Source organism: Ranitomeya variabilis, chromosome 3, assembly GCF_051348905.1.
Source record: "Ranitomeya variabilis isolate aRanVar5 chromosome 3, aRanVar5.hap1, whole genome shotgun sequence".
Lineage (NCBI taxonomy): Eukaryota > Metazoa > Chordata > Amphibia > Anura > Dendrobatidae > Ranitomeya > Ranitomeya variabilis.
This window is the reverse complement of record NC_135234.1, coordinates 510,699,814-510,718,969: the sequence shown is the minus strand read 5'-3', so window position 1 is coordinate 510,718,969 and position 19,156 is coordinate 510,699,814. Positions and strand designations below refer to the sequence as shown.

At 44.2% G+C, this 19,156-nt stretch overlaps 1 protein-coding gene and 1 long non-coding RNA gene across 4 annotated transcripts in view; one reads left to right on the top strand and one right to left on the bottom strand.

Annotated features, from left to right (window-relative positions):
- The first annotated feature begins 1,416 nt into the window (after positions 1-1,416).
- LOC143816473 (uncharacterized) lies at positions 1,417-4,756 on the top strand. Its single transcript, XR_013223951.1, has 3 exons — positions 1,417-1,730; positions 2,319-2,463; positions 4,583-4,756. It is a non-coding gene; the product is annotated as an uncharacterized LOC143816473 (long non-coding RNA).
- Positions 4,003-19,156, bottom strand: part of NIPA1 (NIPA magnesium transporter 1) — a 39,693-nt gene continuing 24,539 nt past the window's right edge. For all 3 annotated transcript variants that reach the window (XM_077296889.1, XM_077296890.1, XM_077296891.1), the window contains 2 exons: positions 15,829-15,989; positions 4,003-5,064 (listed from right to left, as the gene is read on the bottom strand). In XM_077296889.1, the coding sequence (XP_077153004.1) occupies positions 4,553-5,064; positions 15,829-15,989 (673 nt within the window). In that variant the 3' untranslated portion in view covers positions 4,003-4,552. The remainder of the gene's footprint in view (positions 5,065-15,828; positions 15,990-19,156) is intronic.

Below are 19,156 nucleotides of genomic sequence, written 5' to 3'. Positions count from 1 at the left end.
CTGGCAGTGCTCCTCCTGTTCCTTCTTGCACAAAGGCTGAGGTAGCAGTCCTGCTGCTGGGTTGTTGCCCTCCTACGGCCCCCTCCACGTCTCCTGGTAGCGCCTCCAGCCTCTGGACACTACACTGACAGACACAGCAAGCCTTCTTGCCACAGCTCACATTGATGTGCCATCCTGGATGAGATGCCCTACCTGAGCCACTTGTGTGGGTTGTAGAGTCCGTCTCATGCTACTACGAGTGTGAAAGCACAACCAACATTCAAAGTGACCAAAACATCAGCCAGAAAGCATTGGTACTGAGATGTGGTCTGTGGTCCCCACCTGCAGAACCACTCAGTTATTGAGTGTGTCTTGATAATTGCCAATAATTTGGATCTATTGTCTATTCCATTTGCACAACAGCATGTGAAATTGATTGTCAAACAGTGTTGCTTGCTAAGTGGACAGTTTGATTTCACAGAAGTTTGATTTACTTGGAGTTATATTCTGTTGTTTAAGCGTTTCCTTTATTTTTTTGAGCAGTGTAGAAACACTTCACCGCTTCTGTATTTATCACTTACTCCTGGTTTTGGCTTACAAATACTGAGGGAAAATACTGATAATATACTGTGAACAAAATACTGATAATATACTGTGAACGTGGCCTTACTACAATCTCCCCCAACCTGACCAAATTCCACTATGCTAGACATGTGGCAAGCGCATTCCTCCTGACCATTATTATCCACATATAATCAACTAATCATATGCAAATAAACATTCACTCTATGTAAAGGATACTTCCTTAAGGCCCCGTCTCACATAGCGAGATCGCTAGCGAGATCGCTGCTGAGTCACAAGTTTTGTGACGCAACAGCGACCTCCATAGCGATCTCGCTATGTGTGACACGTACCAGCGATCAGGCCCCTGCTGCGAGATCGCTGGTCGTGTCGGAATGGCCTGGACCTTTTTTTGGTCGTTGAGGCCCCGCTGACATCGCTGAATCGGTGTGTGTGACACCGATCCAGCGATGTCTTCACTGGTAACCAGGGTAAACATCGGGTTACTAAGCGCAGGGCCGCGCTTAGTAACCCGATGTTTACCCTGGTTACCAAAAAAACAAACAGTACATACTCGCCTTTCGGTGTCCCTTGCCGTCTGCTTCCTGCTCTCACTGACTCCCGGCCGTACAGTGAGAAGTGAGAGCACAGCAGTGACGTCACCGCTGCGCTCTGCTCTCACAGTACGGCGGCACTCAGTCAGAGCAGGCAGCAGACGGCAAGGGACCTGGACACCGAAAGGCGAGTATGTAGTGTTTGTTTTTTTTGGTAACCAGGGTAAACATCGGGTTACTAAGCGCGGCCCTGCGCTTAGTAACCCGATGTTTACCCTGGTTACCCGGGTGCTGCAGGGGGACTTCGGCATCGTTGAAGACAGTTTCAACGATGCCGAAGTCGTTCCCCTGATCGTTGGTCGCTGGGGAGAGCTGTCTGTGTGACAGCTCCCCAGCGACCACACAGCGACTTACCAACGATCACGGCCAGGTCGTATCGCTGGTCGTGATCGTTGGTAAATCGCTTAGTGAGACGGGGCCTTTAGAACCTGTGTATTAGCCATTTCTTAATTATAGACCTTTGTGCACACATATAATGTGAGAAGGAATGACTAATAGGACCCATTGCCTCTCCTGTAAAAGTAACTTCAGTGGTGGATGCAGGTGGCCACCGTGGATAACACTTAGGCCAGTCGGGTATGTAAATTGCAGAAGTGACTGCCTTAATGTGCCTATGCCAATAGCAGATGGGTGCAGGAGCTGCCTATGTGCCTGTTCCCATAGCAGACGGGTGCAGGAGCTGCCTATGTGCCTGTTCCTTTAGCAGACGGGTGCAGGAGCTGCCTATGTGCCTGTGCCCATAGATGGGTGCAGAAGTGACTGCCTTCATGTGCCTGTGCAGAAGTGACTGCCTTCATGTGCCTGTGCACACAGCTAATGGGTGCAGAAGTGACTGCCTTCATGTGCCTGTGCACACAGCTAATGGGTGCAGAAGTGACTGCCTTCATGTGCCTGTGCACACAGCTAATGGGTGCAGAAGTGAATGCCTTCATGTACCTGTGCCCATAGGCAGCTCTTGCACCCGTCTGCTATGTGCCTGTGCACACAGCAGACGGGTGCAGAAGTGACTGCCTTCATGTACCTGTGCCCAGAGCAGACGGGTGCAGGAGCTGCCCATGTGCCTGTGCACACTGCAGACGGATGCAGGAGCTGCCTGCTGTCTACATGCAGTTGTCAGCATACATGACCAGATTAGTACAAACTGTGATTTTTTTTTTTCCACAGGGACCCGATGTTTATGTTTGTGTGAAAAATAGCCAATCTAAACTAACACATGAGCGAACCATGGGCCTGTGTGCTGTCCATTCACCACAGACAGGACAAGAATAAAAAATACGTTAGTCTGAAGACTAACTGCACAAGGACCAATGTAAGTGAAGGGGGTAGTTCACATGAGCGTCCGGTCAGCGTGTGTAAAAAATTGAAGCTTGCACTCATCTCATCCGATTTTCAGATTAGACTCTGCCATTAAAGGGAACCTGTCACCCCCAAAATGGAAGTTTTGCTAAGCCCACCAGCATCAGGGGCTTATCTACAGCATTCTGGAATGCTGTAGATAAGCCCCCGATGTATCCTGAAAGGTGAGAAAAAGAGGTTAGATTATACTCACTCAGGGGCGGTCCGGTCCGATGGGCGTCGCGGTCCGGTTCGGCGCCTCCCATCTTCATAGGATGACGTCCTCTTCTTGTCTTCACGCTTCGGCTCCGATGCAGGCGTACTTTGTCTGTCCTGTTGAGGGCAGAGCAAAGTACTGCAGTGCACAGGCGCAGGGCCTCTCTGACCTTCCCGGCGCCTGCGCACTATAGTACTTTGCTCTGCCCTCAACAGGGCAGACAAAGTACGCCTGCGCCGAAGCCGCGGCAAGAAGACTAGAAGAGGACGTCATCGTAAGAAGATGGGAGGCCCAGGACCACGATGCCCATCGAACCAGAAGCGGACCAGGACCACCCCTGGGTGAGTATAATCTAACCTCCTTTTCTTATCTTTCAGGATACATTGGGGGCTTATCTACAGCATTACAGAATGCTGTGGATAAGCCCCTGATGCCCGTGGGCTTAGCTCATCTTCGATTTTGGGGGTGACAGGTTCCCTTTAAATGGATGCCACATGGACATATAAACAAACATGTACAGTAGATGATATATGGCTAAAATAAATCATCCATTTGTTTCTGTATGAAACAACTGCAGATTTTTCATAGGCACATCTGACAACTTATTCTCTTCCCACATATGAAGAACTTCAGCTATCTCCCTATTGTAAGCAGCAAAAGTTAAGGGTACCGTCACACAGTGCCATTTTCATCGCTACGACGGCACGATTCGTGACGTTCTAGCGATATCGTTACGATATCGCTGTGTCTGACACGCTACTGCGATCCGGATCCCCGCTGAGAATCGTACGTCGTAGCAGATCGTTTGAAACTTTCTTTCGTCGTCTATTGTCCCGCTGTGGCGGCATGATCGCATCGTGTGACACAGGTTGTATACGATGTGCGCACAGTAACCAACGGCTTCTACATCGCAAATACGTCATGAAATTATCGCTCCAGCGCCGTGTATTGCAACGTGTGACTGCAGTCTACGACGCTGGAGCGATAATCATACGACGCTGCAACGTCACGAATCGTGCCGTCGTAGTGATGAAAATGGCACTGTGTGACGGTACCCTAAGTGGCAGAGAGTCAATAGATAATACAAAGCAGGCACTGATAAAACCCCTTTGACAGAGTACGTATTGCTTTATCTAGTGTGGGTCCCTAGAACCTGCATAGCCCCAGGGTAACGGGATGCGACTTGAAGCAGCCTAGAAAGTTAGTTGCCAAACTCTACAGCCAAACTAATCCACAGAAACGTTAAATCACCACGAGATTTGTAATATAAATAAGCATAAATCTCAAAGCCTCTGGGACAACCAAGTTCTGTGCTGGCCTTTACTTCTACCTCTAGTCTGCAGATTAGATGAAGAATTGAGTACACCTCCAAACCAACAGAGTCATACATGCTAAATACATACAAGTGGTGTCTAGTCTCTCCAACTGCATGTTCATTAGTGATGAGCGATTGTGCTGGGATAAGGTGTTATTCGAGCATACTTATGTGCTAACCGAGTGTCCTTGGTGTGCTTGAAAAATATCTTCAAATCTCTGCGGTTGCATATCTCGCAGCTGTTAAACAGGCACAACACATGCAGGGATTGCCTGTTTGTTAGATATGCAGCCGCAGGGACTTGAGCATACTCATATAACACCTTATCCAAGCGCGTTTGCTCATCACTCAAGTTCACCTCTTTGTATATGTTGTAGTTGTAGGTTTCTCTTCTCCAGCAGTACCAGTGTATTGAGCTTTCATAAGAGAGTATTGTTGCGTGGCCTTTGAAAAAAAAAAAGTGTTAAATATTATTGAGCTTTGGCCAGTTTGACTGGGAATAGCCACTTGTCTTATTTGAGGCTGCTCTTTTCACTCTTTCTTCTCTGGCGTCTTGTTTAGCTCTCGGAAGCTGATATTGAACTCTTTAAACATTTGGATTAAGATGACTCCAGTAGACACCGTCGTGAACCCACACACCATGGCCAAGAAGTCTACTGCTCCTACTTTGGTCCATTCTTGAAAGAGAATTGCAGTTGCAACCAAGACTAATGTTGTGAACATGACATAATAAATAGCACTAAATATACAAGAGTCATAGTCTTCCAGTGCTTTGTTAATATATCGAAACTGAATGAGAATGCTACACCCCAGCACTGCTAGGAGGCAGAAGAATAGGTACGTTGAGCTTGAACTACTTGGGTTATTGGTAAAAGCATCTTGAGCAAAAAGTCCAATGCCTTTGGTACAGGGCACAGTAAATGTGCCTAACAGCGAGCAGACACCTATGTAAACCATTATATTTTTCTTCCCATACACTGGAGAAAGCCAAAATATCAGCAGCGTCAACATCAGGAGAACGAAGCAGATGTAACTCAGAAACACTGAAAAACAAAATATATATCATCTGATTATATGTCTGATGCATGACAAGTATATGAGCCCTGGCTAATTGCATGATAAAAACTGCTAGCTCCATCTAACCCTACATCCTGCTCATAGGCCTCCTCCTACATCCTGCTCATAGGCCTCCTCCTACATCCTGCTCATAGGCCTCCTCCTACATCTGCGTAGAACCATGACAGGCGGCTCTCATATGGTGCACGGATATTAATCAGACTGTCAGGCTCATTCATATGGAACATCAGGAGCAGTCTCTATTCACAAGTCCTACCCATTCTGGTTTATTTTCCTTAACTTTTTGTACATTTTTGTATACTTACTGTACATTGCAGAATGTTTTTTTTGCAGAAAGCAAAGAATTTTGCATCATTTTTCTAAATATTTTGTAAGGTGTAATTACAGATATATTATGGCAATTATCCATTAATGTGTCTGCATAATATGTGTATATTCACTGTTCTACCATCAGTACTTTGTTGCAGGCGCTATATAGATTTGAGGCACTATAATATTCCTTGGGAACTTTTTTTTTATTGCATGTTTTAATGAGCTTATTTTGGAGCTGTGCCATTTTACCCTCAATATGGAAATAAATGCAGTAAAAATAATGAAAGTAGTGACGTTTAAAAAAAAACAAAAAACATGAAACTGGTGGGAAAAAAATGCTACATGTGAACAAGCCCTAAAGCATGCCACTCTTAACCACTGTTGACACTTCTTTTGAGAAATAAACAGGGAATCCAATCAGTGACTGATATACAACTCTTTATTTCCCTAGTGTAAAGAGTTAAAAGGAACCTGTCAGCAGGATTGTGCACAGTAACATACAGACAGTGGCAGGTCGGAGCCGTTATACTGATTACAATGATATCTGGGTTGATGAAATCCATCTTGTGGTTGTTGTTTTGTTGAAAGATAGATGCTACTGTGCAGGAGCTGCCACCTGCGCCATTTTGACTTAGCCAATTTTTTTTTCTCTAGCAAAATGGCGCAGTCACCTACATGATGAATATTATTTTTTCTTTTTCAAACAATAGTACTAATATGCACTATGTAAACTAGAAGGGATCAGTGACCTGTCAGAAGCCGTACTGGTGAATAACTAATCGGAGCACCACATGAAGACCCCCACAGGCCGCCCCGGAGCACGAGCATCTCATTAACTCAACACTGAAAATAAGTACTACACAACAACCACAAGACGGATTTCATCAACCAAGGTATCATTTTAATCAGTATAATGGCGCCAACCTGACACTGTCTGTAGGTTACCGTGCACAATCCTGTTGACAGGTTCCCTTTATGGTATGCATCATACATGATACATTACCCTTATTAAAATTATTACAGGGAACTTGTCAGGAGTATGACACCTACAGAATGCAGGACTGGGCAGAGTAAAGCAATATAAAGATGCCTATTTAGGCGCCATCTGCTGCACTGAATTTTGTCTTTCGTGGATATGCAAAGTAGACTTACAAATGCACTGTTGGCGTATCGGGGCACTTGCAGTCCTCATGTCCTCTTTGCTTCTTCCTGCCAGCACTGCCCCACCTGCTTCTTAACTGACAGCGGAGACAGAGACTCTGCTGCATAATGTCACCGCTGCTCTCCACTGTCAGTGAGGAAGAGGGGGAAGTGGCACCAGCAGGGAGTAGCACGGAGGAGCCATAGACTGCAAGTGCACCAATACGCCTGCCACTGCACAATGGAGGGCACTGTAATAGGCATCTTTACACTGCTCTAACCTGCACTACCTAAGCTTACAGAAGGGATAGCATTACTAATACGTTCCCTCTGAATATATTACAAGACCAATAGGAGTTCTATGGTGTGTAATAAATGATATCTAATTGTCACAGAATAAACCAAAGGTCGTACATTATCCTATGTATAATTACCATTCCGGGAAATAGCCAATGATAAGTAACATGAGAGCATACTTTCGTCATTAAGGGGTTACTAAAGGATATAACTGTTGGTTTCCATGTAGGTCCACTGTCGCACCCAGGAAATGCATAGTCAGCTTAAAAGGGGTTTTGCTTTCCACAATTGGATGTGTTTAAATAAAATGTTCCTGTGCTGAGATAATCTTATAAATGTGCCCTGCTGTGTACTGTGTAATGGCTGTGTTTGCCCATACAGGGACATGGTCTGATCACACCACAGCTCCTGGGCGGGCGGGGATGTGGAACAAAAGAGGATACAGATATTTGGTATTGCCGCGTTCAGAATCGCCAGATCTATCAAAATATAAAAAGAATTAGGGTAAGTTCACACAGGGCATTTTTGCTGCGATTTTTTTCTGCAGCAAAAACTGATCATCTTCGCAGGAAAGAAGCTTCGCCAAAAACGCAGGTTTTGGTACATTTTTGGTGCGTTTTTTTCATGTGTTTTTTTTTTCTCTTTATGCGTGCCAATAAAGTTGAGCGCACACAGAAAAAAAAACAACTTCCTGTAGATAGAATGAATAGATAGATTGATAGAATAAATAGATTAATAGAATAGATAGATTAATAGAATAGATACATTACCTCAGGTCAGGCTGTGAGGGAGCGCAGGCTCGGTGACGTCACCGCTAGTTACTGAGCCCGCTCCATCTTATTCATTCCCCTGTAGCTTACAGCCGGGAGCGGTCGTATTAGCAGCGCTCCCAATTGTACGCTTTATCTCCCCCAGATACTGCGTGGGACACTCGTTATATTGGACTACGACAGATCAGGGAGTATACTTTGCTTTTTTATTTTATTTTTATTTCAGAAGATCGAGGGCTTCGCTTTGGAATGGCAGAATAATAAAAATATGGTCAATACTGTGTGGTGTTTTATTTTATTAAAAGACTTTTTTCTGCATGTGTGTGGTTTTATTTAGCCCTTTAATTACTATAGGAGAGTAATGGATAAGTGTCTTAATGACGCATTTCCATTACTAAGCCGGCTTAATGTCACCTTGCAATAGGAAGGTGACATTAACCCCTTATTTCCCTGCTTGCCACCACTACAGGACAAGTGGGAAGAGCCGGACAAAGCGCCAGAATTGGCGCATCTAATGGATGCACCTTTTCTGGGCAGCTGCGGGCTGCTAATTTTAGGCTGGGGGCCTATATCCATGGCCTCTTTCCAGCCTGAGAATACCAGCCCCCAGCTGTGAGCTTTAGCAAGGCTGGTTGTCAAAAATCGGGGCGACCCCACGCCATTTTTTAAATTATTTATTTAAATAATTTTAAAAAAAGCGTGAGGACCTCTCTATTCTTGATAACTAGCCTTGCTGAAGCTGACAGCTTGGGGTCGCAGCCCACAGCTGTGAGTTTTGTCTGGCTGGTTATCAAAATTAGGGGGGAACCCACGCTGTTTTTTAAATTATTTATTTATAGTGCAAGAGCGGCAGATGAAAACTCCCATCCACCGCTCCTGCTCTCACTCTACTTAGCGGCTGTAGGTGTCAGATGATGGGAGCAGTAGTCCCATCATCTGACACCAGTGATCGGAGGTGAGTTTACACCTCCGATCACAGCTGAGCGCTCCCCCGTCTTCTGGCAGCGGGGAGCCGTGGCTCTCTGACCGGCGGGGAGGATTTCCCCACCGATCAGAAGCGGGGTTTCCCGCTCTGTCATGCAAATGACAGTGTGTCAAACACGAATGTCAGACCCCCCATTTAAGTGAATGGAGGGTCCGCTGCTGGATGACAGGCTGCATGAACGCATCATGCAGCCTGCCATCTAGATGTAGCAGAGCCGAATGTGACGTCACATCTGGCTCTCCTTGACTTTTCTGCAGCAAATACACTGCAAGAAAAGTCAAGGGTATTTGCAGCGTTTTTTCACCACCCATTCAAGTCAATGAGTGAAAAACGCTGAAAAAATGCTGAAAAAACGCTGAAAGAAGAGACATGCCCTATGTCAAAAAAATGCTGCAAAGCACAAAATTCTGACCCCACAAAAACCCAACATGTGTGCATGAGATTTCTGAAATCTCATAGGCTTTGCAGGTACTGTAAAAAGCGGCTGAAAATTAGCACAAAAAAACAGCAAAAACGCCCTGTGTGAACTTACCCTTAACCCCTTAAGCCCCGAGGGTGGTTTGCACATTAATGACGGGGCCAATTTTTACAATTCTGACCACTGTCCCTTTATGAGGTTATAACTCTGGAACGCTTCAACGGATCTTAGCGATTCTGACATTGTTTTCTCGTGACATATTGTACTTCATGATAGTGGTAAAATTTCTTCGATATAATTTGCGTTTATTTGTGAAAAAAATGGAAATTTGGCGAAAATTTCGCAATTTTCCAACTTTGAATTTTTATGCCCTTAAATCACAGAGATATGTCACGCAAAATACTTAATAAGTAACATTTCCCACATGTCTACTTTACATCAGCACAATTTTGGAACCAAATTTTTTTTTTGTTAGGGAGTTATAAGGGTTAAAAGTTGACCAGAAATTTCTCATTTTTGCAACACCATTTTTTTTTAGGGACCACATCTCATTTGAAGTCATTTTGAGGGGTCTATATGATAGAAAATACCCAAGTGTGACACCATTCTAAAAACTGCACCCCTCAGGGTGCTCAAAACCACATTCAAGAAGTTTATTAACCCTTCAGGTGTTTCACAGGAATTTTTGGAATGTTTAAATAAAAATGAACATTTAACTTTTTTTCACACAAAATTTATTTCAGCTCCAATTTGTTTTATTTTACCAAGGGTAACAGGAGAAAATGGACCCCAAAAGTTGTTGTACAATTTGTCCTGAGTACGCTGATACCCTATATGTGGGGGTAAACCACTGTTTGGGCACATGGCAGAGCTCGGAAGGAAAGGAGCGCCATTTTACTTTTCAGTGCAAAATTGACTGGAATTGAGATGGGACGCCATGTTGCGTTTGGAGAGCCCCTGATGTGCCTAAACATTGAAAACCCCCACAAGTGACACCATTTTGGAAAATAGACCCCCTAAGGAACTTATCTAGATGTGTGTTGAGCGCTTTGACCCACCAAGTGCTTCACAGAAGTTTATAATGCAGAGCCGTAAAAATAAAAAATCATATTTTTTCACAAAAATGATCTTTTCGCCCCCAATTTTTTTATTTTCCCAAGGGTAAGAGAAGAAATTAGACCACAGAAGTTGTTGTGCAATTTGTCCTGAGTACGACGATACCCCATATGTTTGGGCGCATAGCAGAGCTCGGAAGAGAAGGAGCGCCGTTTGACTTTTCAATGCAAAATTGACTGGAATTGAGATAGGACGCCATGTTGCGTTTGGAGAGCCCCTGATGTGCCTAAACATTGAAACCCCCCACAAGTGACACCATTTTGGAAAGTAGACCCCCTAAGAAACTTATCTAGATGTGTTTTGAGAGCTTTGAACCCCCAAGTGTTTCACTACAGTTTATAACGCAGAGCCGTGAACATATATATTTTTTTTTTTTCACAAAAATGATTTTTTTTTAGCCCCCAGTTTTGTATTTTCACAAGGGTAACAGGATAAATTGGACCCCAAAAGTTGTTGTCCAATTTGTCCTGAGTACGCTGATACCCAATATATGGGGGGGAACCACTGTTTGGGCGCATGGCAGAGCCCGGAAGGGAAGGAGCGCCATTTGAAATGCAGACTTAGATGGATTGGTCTGCAGGCGTCACGTTGCATTTGCAGAGCCCCTGATGTACCCAAACAGTACAAACCCCCCACAAGTGACCCCATATTGGAAACTAGACCTCCAAAGCAACTTATCTAGATGTGTTGTGAGAACTTTGAACCCCCAAGTGTTTCACTACAGTTTACAACGCAGAGCCGTGAAAATAAAAAATCTCTTTTTCCCACAAAAATGATTTGTAGCCCCCCAAACTTTTATTTTCCCAAGGATAACAAGAGAACTTGGACCCCAAAAGTTGTCCAATTTGTCCCGAGTACGCTGATACCCCATATGTTGGGGTAAACCCCTGTTTGGGCGCACGGGAGAGTTTGGAAGGGAAGGAGCACTGTTTTACTTTTTCAACGCAGAATTGGCTGGAATTGAGATCGGACGCATGTCGCGTTTGGAGAGCCCCTGATGTGCCTGAACAGTGGAAACTCCCCAATTCTACCTGAAACCCTAATCCAAACACACCCCTAACCCTAATCCCAACAGTAACCCTAACCACACCCCTAATCCTGACACACCCCTAACTCTAATCCCAACCGTAAATGTAATCCAAACCCTAACTTTAGCCCCAACCCTAACTTTAGCCTCAACCCTAACCCTAACTTTAGCCCCAACCCTAACCTTAATGGGGAATATGGAAATAAATACATTTTTTTTTATTTTATTATTTTTCTTTAACTAAGGGGGTGATGAAGGGGGGTTTGATTTACTTTTATAGCTTTTTTTATAGCGGTTTTTTATGATTGGCAGCTGTCACACACTAAAAGACGCTTTTTATAGCAAAAAAGTTTTTGCGTCTCCACATTTTGAGACCTATAATTTTTCCATATTTTGGTCCAGAGTCATGTGAGGTCTTGTTTTTTGCGGGACGAGTCGACGTTTTTATCGGTAACATTTTCGGACACGTGACAGTTTTTGATCGCTTTTTATTCCGATTTTTGTGAGGCATAATGACCAAAAACCAGCTATTCATGAATTTCTTTTGGGGGAGGCGTTTATACCGTTCCACGTTTGGTAAAATTGATAAAGCAGTTTTATTTTTCGGGTCAGTACGATTACAGCGATATCTCATTTATATCATTTTTTTATGTTTTGGCGCTTTTATATGATAAAAGCTATTTTATAGAAAAAATTATTATTTTGGCATCGCTTTATTCTGAGGACTATAACTTTTTTATTTTTTTTACTTATGATGCTGTATGGCAGCTTTTTTTTTGCGGGACAAGATGACGTTTTCAGCGGTACCATGGTTATTTATATCTGTCTTTTTGATCGCGTGTTATTCCACTTTTTGTTCGGCGGTATGATAATAAAGCATTGTTTTTTGGCTCGTTTTATTTTTTCTTACGGTGTTCACTGAAGGGGTTAACTAGTGGGACATTTTTATAGGTTGGGTCGTTACGGTCGCGGCGATACTATATGTGTGTACTTTTATTGTTTGTTTTTTTTATTTAGATAAAGAAATGTATTTATGGGAATAATATATATTTCTTTATTTAGGATTTTTTTTTTTTTTTTTTTTACACATGTGGAAATTTTTTTTTTTTAACTTTTTTACTTTGTCCCAGGGGGGGACATCACAGATCGCTGATCTGACAGTTTGCACAGCACTCCTCTGTCAGATCAGCGATCTGACTTACAGCGCTGCAGGCTTACCAGCGCCTGCTCTGGACCCGGAAGTAATCCTTGCAGGACCCGCATGCAGCCCCGCGGCCGTTTTGGATCCGGGGCCTGCAGGGATAGGAGGTAAGAGACGCTCGGAGCAACGCGATCACATCGCGTTGCTCCGGGGGTCTCAGGGAAGCCCGCAGGGAGCCCCCTCCCTGCGCGATGCTTCCCTATACCGCCGGAACACTGCGATCATGTTTGATCGCAGTGAGCTGGGGGTTAATGTGCCGGGGGCGGTCCATGACCGCTCCTGGCACATAGTGCCGGATGTCAGCTGCGATAGTCAGCTGACACCCGGCCGCGCTCCCCCCGTGACCGCGGCCGATCGCTATGACGTACTATCCCGTCGGTGGGAATTAAAGCCCACCCCCACCTCGACGGGATAGTACGTCATATGGGATTAAGGGGTTAATCTGATTGGTCGCTGCAATATTGCAATAACAGGCGATCAAAACATCGGATTTACCCCAAAATGGTATAAAGAAAAAAAAATGGAGATGCTAAGGGTCTCAGAAAAAGGTGCCTTTTTTCTTTTTTTTTGTAAACTTCGGATTTATTAAAATTAAAAAAAAACTATACATGTTTGGTATCTGTGAACTCGTAATGACCTGGAGAATCATATTGGCAGGTCAGTTTTAGTATTTAAAGGGGTATTTGGGGTTTGGAGGTTCAGCGTGTCACTTGACACTGTACTTTTGCAGCGGATGCAGACCCAGGTAATACGTATTAAAAATGAGATGTTAATTCTGTTTACTGCAGTTATCAGTAAGGACGTACCGTATATATACTTGAGTACAAGCCGAGATTCTCAGCTAATATTTTTTGGCTGAAAGTGCCCCTCTAGGCTTATACTCGAGTCATTGTCCCAGGGGGTCGGCAGGGGAGGGTGAGCGGCAGCTGTTAAATCATACTCATCTGCTCCTGGCGCGTCTCTGCATGTCCCTGCTCCTCCGGTGCCCGCAGCTCTTCCGGTGTTCAGCGGTCACATGGTGCCGCTCATTAAAGTAATGAATATGGACGCGACTCCACTCCCATAGGGGTGGAGCGCATATTCATTACTTTAATGAGCGATACTGGTGACCGCTGAACACAGGAACAAGCTGTCGGCGCCAGAGACCATCGCATCGGAGAAGCAGGGACCGTGCTGGGAGGGCGAATATGACGTGTGAGGGTGAGCCATGCGATATTCACCTGTCCCCGTTCCACCGCCGCGCGCCGCTGTGTCTTCCGCGTCCTCTGGCTGTGACGTTCAGGTCAGAGGGCGTGATGGCGTGTTTAGTGTGCGCGCCACCCTCTGCCTGAACAGTCACTGCAGAGACCCAGAAGACATAGCGGCGCGAGGCGGTGGAACGGGGACAGGTGAATATCACAAGTGCCTATGTCCCCGCCTGCTCAGGACAAGAGGTGTGTATGTCATTTTTTTTTTTTATCGCAGCAGCAGCATATGGGGCAAATGTTTCTATGGAGCATCTTATGGGGCCATAATCAACCTTTATTATGCAGCATTGTATGGGGCCTAATATTCTATGGAGCATCTTATGGGCCATAATCAACCTTTATGCAGCATTATATGAGGCACATTTTCTATGGAGCATCTTATGGGGCCATAATCAACTTTTATGCAGCATTAAATGGGGCAAATGTTTCTATGGAGCATCTTATGGGGCCATAATCAACCTTTGTGCAGCATTATATGGGGCACATTTTCTATGGAGCATCTTATGGGGCCATAATCAACCTTTGTGCAGCATTATATGGGGCAAATGTTTCTATGGAGCATCTTATGGGGCCATAATCAACCTTTGTGCAGCATTATATGGGGCAAATGTTTCTATGGAGCATCTTATGAGGCCATAATCAACCTTTATGCAGGATTGTATGGGGCATATTTTTGTATGAAGCATCTTATGGGGCCATCATGAACTTTATAGAGCACTATATGGGGCATCTTATGGGGCCCATCATGAACTGTATGGAGCATTATATGGGGCTCCTGATTCAATATGGATATTCAAAAACACTTAACCTACTGATGTCTCAATTAATTTTACTTTTATTGGTATCTATTTTTATTTTTGAAATTTACCAGTAGCTGCTGCATTTCCCATCCTAGGCTTATACTCGAGTCATTACGTTTTCCTAGTCTTTGTGGCAAAATTAGGGGTCTCGGCTTATACTCGAGTATATATGGTAGTTACGGCAGCTGGCGGTGCCGTGACTCTCCATATGGAGCTCAGTTACCATTGTACTAATGATTCTTTCTAAAGTGTGACACGAACACTGCACTTTCTCCATGCCTGTGCACTTTTGATATATGCTAGTTTATCCCATGACTTTGATTTAATTCAAAGGTGGCGTCATGATGCACATATGGATTAATACTTGTGTGCATGTGCTTTGTGCAGATATCATATAGTGGCCACAATGGTTAAATTAAGGTATTAGTCAGTGCTTTACACTATATAGTGGATAACTGGAATTATTGATTTGTGATCCTATATTTGTTATCCTCTGGGTATTTATGTGATTTGCTTCAGCTGACCTCTTTGTTCATATGTGTTTGGTATGAGGCATCATTTTATGATTATTCTTTGTATGTATTTTAAGTCATTTAAATAAAGTTTATCTGTTTTACTGCCATTTTGAAAACACTTCTTGATCTAAGTATAGTGCAGTGACTATATGATCAGTATGTTTACATATTACGTGGAGTGTTGCCCATCCCCTGTGTAAGGAGAACAGGCCTGGGTAGTATGTTTAAAAAACAAAAAACTATTGTGGAATTGCACTTTTTTTTTCAATTTCACCGCACTTGGAATTTTTTTCCCGTTTTCCAGTACACGATTTGGTAAAACCAATGGTGTTGCTCAAAAGTGAAACTCATCCCGCAAAAAACAAGCCCTCACACGGCCATATTGACCAAAAAATAACAAAAGTTATAGCTCTGGAAAGAAAGGGAGCAAAACATGAAAATGCAAAAATGTAAAACCCCCAAGGTGGTGAAGGGGTTAATCTGATGTAGCAATAGGAGCCAGACCCATGGCTATCAGGAATTAGAGGGCTTGTCTGGTGTTTGAGTAATCTTTCAACTGGAAAAAAACATTTCAGTAAAATCTATGAATAATTATGTTGAAAAAGTATGTTAACTCTAAGGGTTATGTGGCTGAAGCAGGCTGCCCACTACTATGATATTTATGACCTATCCCTTGAATAACTTCTGATCCTGCGAGTTGCCACTAAACAGTTTGACAGAGCTGTATTGTTCACCGCTGCTTATTTCCAATATATCCGGCTGCTACTGAAGCCGATAACAGCTGATGAATGGGTACGCATGGTCTCAGACCCCACCAATCTAATATTGATGACCTACAGGAAGGATACATTATCAATGATAGTGGAAAACCCCTTTAAATTACATTTCCAGAAAGTCTGTACCTGGATTGGAAAGCTTTTCTTCAAACTCAGCTCTGGATGTTATGCTTTCAGACTTAGGAGCGTGGATGATGAGGATAATGGAGCCCACACAGCTAAGGAGACATCCTAGTTTGCCCAAGAAATTAAGCTTTTCTTTCAGCACATATGAGGCCAAGATGGACCTTCCAAACAAAAAGAAAGAAAAATCAATATATATTATTCAGGAACATAAATACCGATCAGAATGTATTGGTTATTATTACATAATGTATTATTATTGACATTATGTAAGTAAATAGAAGGATCTATGACCCATTTGGTTGCTCTGACTGCAATATCCAACATCTGGCTCAGCTTGATTAACTGATCAAGAAGATGAATTCATGCCTTCTCCTCATGTTTCACACCTGAATGCGTTTGCTAGCAAATATATTGTGAGCACTCACTCTGCTTCTGCATCCTCTTAGTACACCATATAAGTGTACTGTACTGAATTAGACCAGAATGGAACTGAAGGTAACTGGATAGTCACATTAAACAATGTTTCTGTTTTTCACTCACCCCCCTATAGTCCTCCACTTTCTACTAAGCCCCCTAATCCTGACACCTAGTATGGAACTGGTTATCTCTCCCTCCATCCATCTCACCTCCTCCTCAAATCTGTTCCTCAAAATACAATCCTCTCTCTCCAAACACAGAGAGCCACCTCATGCCCTCTCCTACTAACACTTTCTCTGCTTCTCCTCACTGTCAGTGAAATCTCTCCAAATCCTGGTCCTCCTTACCCCATCCCCACTGTCACCTCCGCCTCCAATCCAGCCCCCTCTTTCCCAGTCCCTCTAGCAGAGCGAGCATAACATAGAGCTCCTATCTGCAACAAACTTTCATACATCCATAATTTTTTCATTACGAACAGTGATGAGAGAATAGACTCGTTACTCGAGATTTCCTGAGCACGCTCAGGTGTCCTCCGAGTATTTGTAAGTACTCAGAGATTTAGTTTTCCTCACCTCAGCTGAATGATTTACATCTGTTAGCCATCTTGATTACATGTGGGGATTCCTTAGCAACCAGGCAACCTCCACATGTACTTATGCTGGCTAACAGATGTAAATCATTCAGCTGCTGCGATAAAAACTAATTCTCCGAGCACTAAAAAATACTTGGAGGACACCCGAGCGTGCTCGGGAAATCTTTCGTATGATGAAATCTACCTTTCCCACACCCCCCACCACAGCAGCAAGCATGGTAGAGGAGTTGGTTTTCTCCTGTCAGATACCTGTTACTTCAAACAAATCCCACTGCTACCCATTACTCTCCTTTCTTTTGAGGTGAACTGTGTGCGCATCTACTCCCGCTCGAACCTCCAACTGGCTGTCATTTGAAGTCCCCCAGGGCCAGCCACCACCTTCTTTGACTACTTCACCACCTGGCTACTTCATTTTCTTTCCGCTGACATCCCCACTATCGTCATGGGCGACGTCAACATCCCCATTGACACTTCCCACTAAGCTATCTCTAAGCTTCTATCTCTCATTTCCTCCTTCGGCTTCCCTCAATGGTCTTCTGCAGCCACTCACAAAGATGGCCACACACTGGACCTAATCTTCATCCGCCTCTGTTCCCTATGTAACCTCTCTAACTCACCTCTCCCTCTTTCTGACCACAACCTACTTGCATTCTCTTTCCTCCCCAAGTTCACAAACCTCACTCCACAAACTTTCACACCCTCGCAGAAATCTCAAACACCTCGACTTATACTCACTCTCTGAATCCCTTCTCCCTCTAGCAGACGTAAGTTCCTTACACAATGCAGATGCTGCTGCCGCTTTATACAACACCACGACAGCGGCAGCTCTCAAATCAGTCGCCCCTTCACATACCAAAGCTCACACAATCAACAGGCAACCCTGGCACACCAGCCTGACTAAAGAACTGAGGCCGGCTTTCAGCGTTGCTGAGTGAAGATGGAAAACGTCCCATTCCAATGAGCACTTCATCACATTCAAACAGTCCCTCACTACTTTCAAGTCCACACTCACTGCAGCAAGACAAACATACTTCTCATCTCTCATCCTCCCCGTCTTAAACCTAACTAAACAGGTATTCAACACTTTCAATTCTCTTCTCCGTTCCCCAGCATCCCCTCCCTCTCCTATGATCTCAGATGAAGACTTTGCCTCATTCTTCAAGCAGAAGATTGACATCAGACAAAGCTTTTGCCTAAAATCCCCACAGCCCCTCCTAACTACTCAACCCTCCTCCTCCAAAACCAGCTTCTCTGCCATTACTGAAGACCAACCTTCCTCTCCAAATCACATCTCACCACCTGTGAGCTTGACCCAGTCCCATCCAACCACATCCCAAACCTCACCACAGTCTTCATCCCAACCCTAACTCATCTCTTCAATCTGTCACTAACAACTAGTGTGTTTTCCACATGCTTCAAACATGCCGCAATCACACCCATCCTCAAAAAGCTCTTCCTTAACCCATACTCTCTCTCCAGTTGTCACCCCATATCACTTCTCCCCTATGCCTGAAAACTACTGGAACAAGACGTCCATTTTTAACTGTCCTCCCACCTCTCCTCCTGTTCCCTCTTTGACTGCTTACAATCGGGCTTCCGACCGCACCATTCCACTGAAACTGCCCTGACCAAAATCACCAATGAGCTACTAACTGCCAAATCCAAGCGACACTACTCTGTCCTCCTTCTCCTGGACCTGATATCTGCCTTCAACACAGTGGACCATTCCCTCTTGCTACAGATTCTCTCATCTCTTGGCATCACAGACTTGGCCCTATCCTCGATCTTGTCATACCTAACAGACTGGACATTGAGCGTCTGCCACTCACACACCACCTCCTCACCTCGCCCCCTATCTGTCGGTGTCCCTCAAGTTACAATTCTAGGACCCATGCTCTTCTCCATCTACACCTTCAGCCTAGCCTGGCACAGCTCATAGAATCCCATGGTTTTTAATATCACCTCTATGCTGATAACAAACATATCAACCTTTTTGGACCCGATATCACCTCCCTACTAATCAGAACCCAACAATGTCTCTCAGCTATTTCATCTTTCTTCTCTGCTAGATTTCTAAAACTTAACATGGATAATACAGAATTCATCATCTTTCCACCATCTCACTTAACCTCCCCAACCGACCTATCCATCAAAGTCAATGGCTGCCCACTCTTCCTAGTCCCGCATGCTCGCTACCTAGGGGTAACCCTTATCTTCGATCTCTCCTTCAAACCACACATCCAAGCCATTTCCATTTCCTGCTGACTGCAACTCAAAAATATCTCCCGGATCCACACATTTCTTAACCAAGATTCTGCT